This window comes from Nansenia antarctica (assembly GCF_963989245.1).
Source record: "Nansenia antarctica genome assembly, chromosome: 15".
Lineage (NCBI taxonomy): Eukaryota > Metazoa > Chordata > Actinopteri > Argentiniformes > Microstomatidae > Nansenia > Nansenia antarctica.
In genome coordinates, this window is record NC_137685.1 from 10,979,056 (window position 1) to 10,986,175 (window position 7,120).

At 43.4% G+C, this 7,120-nt stretch overlaps 1 protein-coding gene across 1 annotated transcript in view; it reads right to left on the reverse strand.

Annotated features, from left to right (window-relative positions):
• slc6a11b (solute carrier family 6 member 11b) overlaps positions 1–5,640 on the reverse strand; it is a gene marked incomplete at both ends in the record, with an annotated part of 26,322 nt that extends 20,682 nt beyond the window's left edge. The window contains 5 exons of the mRNA XM_080545940.1: positions 25–157; positions 1,460–1,538; positions 1,783–1,923; positions 3,371–3,505; positions 5,430–5,640. Of these exons, the coding sequence (XP_080402066.1) occupies positions 25–157; positions 1,460–1,538; positions 1,783–1,923; positions 3,371–3,505; positions 5,430–5,640 (699 nt within the window). The remainder of the gene's footprint in view (positions 1–24; positions 158–1,459; positions 1,539–1,782; positions 1,924–3,370; positions 3,506–5,429) is intronic.
• Positions 5,641–7,120: the final 1,480 nt, after the last annotated feature.

The window sequence follows — 7,120 nt, forward strand, 5'->3', positions numbered from 1 at the left end:
AGGTGAAATGTCTAGAGTAGTTACCTTTCCAGTGGATTTGGGGCCTTTCCATATGCAGAAGTAGCAGATAAACCAGGCCAGCATCAGACACAGGGCCAGCTCCCAGCGGAGAGACCCCATGTGCTCAATCCCACTGGATATCTTCAGGACTCGACGTCTGTGGGGCAAAAATACAACAAATGGTTATGGCCTGAAATAACGACACACATGGTGCGCCATCAACTATCAAACAATGCTTTATAAAGTCTTACATGATTGTAAATGTAAACAACCAACACACCCATGTTCAAGTATCCTGTATCGTTAGAGTCCCACAGCAGCACTGTGAGGCGGCTGTGGCGCAGGAGGTAGATTCGGCGTCTAATGATCGCAAGGTTGGCAGATCGGCGGTTCGAGCCCCGACTGGCCACGTGTCGGAGTGTCCTTGGGCAAGACACTGAACCTCAAATTGCTCCCAATGAGCGGGCCGGCGCCTTGCATGGTAGCTTGCCGCCATTGGTGTGTGAATGTGTGTGTGAATGGGTGAATGAGAGGCCATTGTAAAGCGCTTTGGAATAAGGTGCTATATAAGTCAGTCCATTTACCATTTACCACTGAGTGTGACAGCCTCAGTTGTGTAGGCCTAGTGGATAGAATTCCAGGTGTTCTGTGTTAGCTTGCTGAGCTAAAGCCTGACAGGTCCTCAGGTCAGGTCTCAGGCTCTTCAACGGTTCCGAACCACCTCTCTTCTACACCCACGTCAGGGGAGGCTGGCGGAGGTAGAAATCGGAGGACGGGCTCATTGTAACGCCTAGGATGGAACGAGGAATGGGTATCAAACACGTGTGTCTGATACCGTTCCTCATTCCGTTCCATGCATTACAAGGAAGCCCGTCCTCCGATTTCTACCTCCACCAGCCTCCCCGTGACAGACTGATGATAACCTGTTCATATCATGACCGAGAGTTGAGTATCTGCCTTCGTTCACACTGTAGTCATTCATAGTGTAGCGTGTGTGTGGTCAGTCATAGCTGCCAGCTTCATAAGGAAGGCTTGGTTAGTTGTCCCATGCTTGCCTTTGGCAATGCTGCCGGAACTCTGCCCAACAACATAACGCGCTGACAAGGCCGAATGTGTGACCATAACAACTCTGGCTGTGCCAGCGGCCAGTAGACAGACAGACTGACAAGGACAGACTAATTATCGGAGGGAAGGTTACGGTGGAGTGGGTCAGTCACACAGCCAGGTCATTGTTCTTGGTCATTAAAGTTTCAACGATTTTGGACATAGACACAACAAACAGTAGGTCTTACGTGGAAGAGAAGCAAGAGCAGAAAGATGTGTATATTTTATGACTGCGCTCTATGAATTATAAACAGAGGTTCAGCCACACAGGAGCTGTACTGCAGTAGAAGAAAGATGGTGTACTGCAGTAGAACAAAGATGGTGTACAACAGTAGAACAAAGATGGTGTACTCACTCCCAGAACTCAATCACAGGTGAGGTGGCATTGAAGGTGCTGTTGGAGTGGTTCCCTCCAGGGGAATCTACACAGGTCTCTACGGAAACAAAAAAGGGGTCAAACGGAAATTCAACGACACTTTTCTCACCAGCGTTGAGTTACTTTTCATTGAGTCTTCATCATCTTGATGAACTGAAAGAAAAACCTCACTATCATTTGCAAACAATTGCTTTTATGGTGGACTACCCCTTTAAAGTGTAAAATAAAAAATAAAAAATAAAATATTTTCATGAAGGTGATATTAAAGAGAGAGAGCACCTGCAGGAGGGAGGCCGTCTCACCTGTGTTCCAGTAATGTCCACAGGTAGCCCAGGGAAGCTCCGAGGTGAAGGAGTTGAACAGGTAGAAGATGGCCCAGGCTAATATCACCACGTAATACACATTCAGATGGGCCGAGATCACCTGGGTGGCAAACCCAATACCTACAGAACACACAGGTATGAGACAACAGACCTGTAGTATGTTTACCTTCTGAAATGATGGCTAAGGACTGGTGGTATCAAGTGAAAGGTTATTGATATACAATCTGCAGACATAAGGCCAATGCACACGGCGTGCGATTTTGTCGCACCGCCAAATTCGATTCCATTGTTTTGAATGAGACCCAATGAGCCAATGATATTGTCGCACGACAACATTCGATTCTCCATTCACATTCATTCATTCATTGGTGTGAATTGAGAATCGAATGTTGTCGTGCGACAAAATCGCACGCCGTGTGCATTGGGCTATACACTTCTGATCACTTTCTATAAAACGAGCTATTAGATCATTCACTTTCTATTCAATATACAATTCGCATTTTTCGAAATTATCTTAACTGTCAACTTATATGACGTCTTGCATACAAGGCATTCTAGAACCTTAACTTGTAGAACCTTAACGATAAATAATAACACCTAACTGTCAATCAAGTGTGTATCATGTAACATACTGTATCAAGTGTGTATCATGTAACATCTTAATCAATCTCCTGTCAACTGTCAATCAATCATGCAACATATTATTCAATCATGTAACCTATAAAGTTACAACAAGACCACCAATACCTACAGAACACACACGTATGAGGTAACAGACCACCAATACCTACAGTATGTATGGGCTTATTGTAATGCATGGGATGGAATGAGGAATGGTATCAAACATTCAACATTGATACCATTCCTCATTCCATTCAATGTATTACAATGAGACCATCCTCCGATTTCTGTGGACAACCTCCGGTGATTTAAATGACGTTTGACAAGTTAACAGGCGACAGCGACAACTGGAATGGGTTTAGGGAGTATTAAACGAGAAAAAGACATTATGACATTATGAAAACATAATTTCATAATCTAACTCCCTTTAGAGGAAACATGTTTTAATGTCTTTGTTCTCTCCTGATCGTGAGCTACAGTAATACAATTACTGTACATAACATAATCATTCATTCTTCTTTTTTTATTTTATTTTACCTTTATTTTACCAGATAAAATCAATTGAGAACAAACAAATCTCATTTACAATGATGATCTGGTCAAGAGGCCCCCAGCAAGAATCTCAATTCTCAAGAGAACGTTCTTCGAGGGGCTGCGTTCCCAGACACAGATGAAGCCTGATCCTAGACTAAAAATGCATCTTCAATGTTCTGTTGAAAATTGTATTCATGTACAGTAGCCCAGGAACTAGGCTTAATCTGTGTCGGCTCTGACAGTTGGGAAGACCAGCCAGCAAAATCACCTGGAAATAATCACAGGGTTTATGCTAATCTCCCCAATCCCCTTGACTAACACGTGAGTTTATGGAGAAATGAGAGCTCACACACAGATCTGTCATCTATCATATTGGAACCATAAAGCACACTTGTAGAGTAGACATGATTACCCTCAAAGAGTGGGCAGATCTTCCTCCAGCAGGTGATGCCTCCCTCGCTGGTGAACTGGCCCAGCGCCGTCTCCAGGAAGAACAGCGGGATGCCGCAACACACGAAGAAGATGACGTAGGGGACGAAGAACGCACCTGGAACACACACACACAACCACACAGCCAAAACTGTCTTTTACCTTCTTTCCAATGTTTTTCTTTATTCAACAGAGGGGACAGTGAGAGAGTGACAGGGATGGAGAGAGTAGAAGTCTGTCAGGAGAGTGTCAGGATAGAGCGTCAGGATGCTCCACGGATCCCAAGATGACAGCGCCCCCCCCCCCCCCGCTACACCAAACCTCAGGCCCCAGGAGTGACAGAATGATGCATGATCTTCACTATTAGATCTGATCGTTTCGTGACAATCAACTGATAAAGTTGTTTCCAAAATCAATGCATCACAACACGGAGTAGTTTCGGGAAAAAGCCAGAATGAGTTGAACTAAGCTAACCTTCTGACGGTAGCATCTGTTGTCCTAGTAACCACATAGACCCACTCTCCATGCCATGCAGCACTGCAGACTGGGAGAAGGTGATTTGGTATCATGGTGCTACAGTAAACGTACACTGAGGATCAGGGGAGGCTGGAGGAGGTAGAAATTGGAGGAATCAAACATTCCTCATTCCATGCATTACAATGAGCCAGCCTCCGATTTCTACCTCCACCAGCCTCCCCTGGTATAGGTAGGAGTTGAAGTTGAAGTACAGGCTACAAGTAGTAGAATTTATGTTAGTGGTAAGACTAGTTGTTGTTGTTGTTGTTGTCGTTGTCGTTGTTGTTGCCATTGTCAACGTTGACATTGTCTTCATTGTCCAGTGAAAGTATCTCACATGATTGTACTTGTATAACCGGAGTGACAAATAAACATCTTGTATCTTATCTGTGTCGTTGCAGTAGTAGTAGTAGTAGTAGTAGTAGTAGTAGTAGTAGTAGTAGTAGTAGTAGTAGTAGTAGTAGTAGTAGTAGTAGTAGTAGTAGTAGTAGTAGTAGTAGTAGTAGTAGTAGTAGTAGTAGTAGTAGTAGTAGTAGTAGTAGTAGTAGTAGTAGTAGTAGTAGTAGTAGTAGTAGTAGTAGTAGTAGTAGTAGTAGTAGTAGTAGTAGTAGTAGTAGTAGTAGTAGTAGTAGTAGTAGTAGTAGTACTGGGGGGTATTCCACGTACGTTGATAAGTCAGTGATTCGTTGAAAAAGCCTGGTTCGAGCTAATCTCGATTGTGATTTAAGACTAAACTCGTTCCAATAATCCAATTCAGGTTTGTCTCACCAATGATAACTCAGTTCAGGCTTGAAAATGCTGGCTTTGCACAGAGTGATAAAGCAGCCCAGAAGAGCCGATTGTCGAAAAGAAGATACTATGACTGGACAATGACAGCGCAGTGCTCTGCTTATGGAGCTTTATGAAGAAAAAAAATAAGAAGTAAAAAAGGGCAATACTGTCGCAATTAACGAGGCAACGGAAATGGCATGGCAAAAAATTGCTGACAGATTAAATCATACTAGCCCCTAATTATTGTTTTATTTTCATTTTTTAATAAATGAACATCCACTACTGTGGTTATTATCAGCAGGCTATGCACTGGTCAGGTCATCAGGATGGCAGAGTGGTAGTAGCTGCTGCTGTCAGATCAGTTTTTATAAGACGGGCCTTCGATTTCCGCTTCTGACATCCACTTTTTACTGCATTTCACTGTCCGATGTTTGTACTCTGCAATAACAATAAAGTTGAATCTAATCCAAAACTGTATGTTTAAAATGATGGTGTAGGCTAATTTACGAGAACTGACATGTAACTACAATGGTGTTTGAAGCCTTTCTGACTAGTAATGATGTTCTTCTAGCGACTGGACCCTGGATTTGGAATATGGAATGAAATTATCGAAGCGAATTATCAAAACAAGCCTGGATTTTCCTTTATTGGCATTCATGGAATACCCCCGTTGGTGTCTGCAGTTGGCTATGGTAGTAATGTTTTATACAAGTGTAAACAGAGGAGTGGTGGTGGTCTTGAACAACAGCTCTTACCTCCTCCATTCTTGTAGCAGAGGTAAGGGAACCTCCACACGTTGCCGAGGCCGATGATCTCCCCGGCGACGGACAGGAAGAACTCGATCTTGTTGTTCCAGTGGCCTCGCTCCTTCACCTCCACCACCTTCTTGTCGTTGACGGGCGCCTCCGGGTCCCTGGCGTCTTCTGGTTTGCCATTTATTACGGGGGACGTCTTTTCGGCTGTCATGGCGTTTTAACAGCCTTCTGAAACAAAATGGATTTGATTAGATTACCCCCATCTGACTGCTGTGTGACCAGGGTTGTGAAGGCATGCTGGTTTCCATTGGGGTTAGATAAGGAGAAGAGACAGCCTCAGTTGACATGCAATGTTATGGGATGGAGCTCAGAGAGGTGTATGGCGGGTCACAGAACCAATGGGGTAGATGAGTTAGATACTATAGTTAGAGTTCTCATATAGAGAAGCAACATTATGTTAATTGCAATTATGTCACTAACAACACCCCATTGAACTCCTTTGCTTAACATACTATGCTGATTCTTCCTAGATTCAGAGTAGGGCTGGTTTCCCAGAGACAGATTAAGCCAAATCCTAGACTAAAATGCATCTTCACTGGATGATGTTCTATTGAAACATGTTATTTAGTCCAGGACTGTGTCTGGGGACCACTCAAATGAATAGAATGGAATGGAGTTCTATGCCCTGATGACTTAGAGAGAAACGTCAATCACCCAGAAGCTTCTGAAGCAACAGATGTCACTAATCATTGACCATGTTAATAGATTAAGCGGCGAATACACATTACACACTGCAAGTCACACACCTTGATAATGATCACGAAGACCCCCTAGGGGGGTGAGTGAAAGCCTGGGACTTAAGTTGACAAGGTGAGAAGATGTATTACTCACCAATAATTGTTACTATTGTAAACCTCCTTGGCTCAGGCGCTGATCACCCAACGAAAGGCTTTTAGTAGACAAGGGGTTGGTTAAGCTTGCCTGACCCAGGAGGAGAGAGAGAAAAAAAGGACAATTCTCTTATTCTGGGATCCGCGTTGAATTGAATGTGCTGTGTTTTGTTTTGTCTCCTGTCTATATAAAGGAAGATCCCAGCGGTGGCGATGCTATCTTGTACCAGGCGCGATGGATAACATTCAACTGCGCAGCCACAGATCTCCGCGATTTGATCTCAGACAACTCAACCGCCTCTCGTTGGAAAAGCGCCATGTGGTTAACTAACTGCCGCGCATCTCTCAGCAACACCAATGTCTGTCTAGCCTCATTTACCATCACACGCTGCAGAGAGCAAGGGATGGAGACGGGGGAGAGAGGAGAAAGAACGAGATGGCTGGTACTCGTGACGTTAGAATTACAAGGTTCTATCTCCATTTTTTTTCCAAACTCAAAATTGAGTTTTTTACATAATCTGATCCATTAGGTGTTTATTAATGCCTGTGTGGTGTTATTTTTAAAATGTTGACATTTCGAGTTAGTAATTCATAAAATACAAAGGTTCCATCTCACAAAACATAATGGAATGTAAAAACTTTGACGCTCAATATCTCTGAACTGCCCTAAACGGAGATAGAACCTTATCATTCTAAACGGAGATAGAACCTTATCATTCTAAACGGAGATAGAACCTTATCATTCTAAACGGAGATAGAACCTTATCATTCTAAACGGAGATAGAACCTTATCATTCTAAA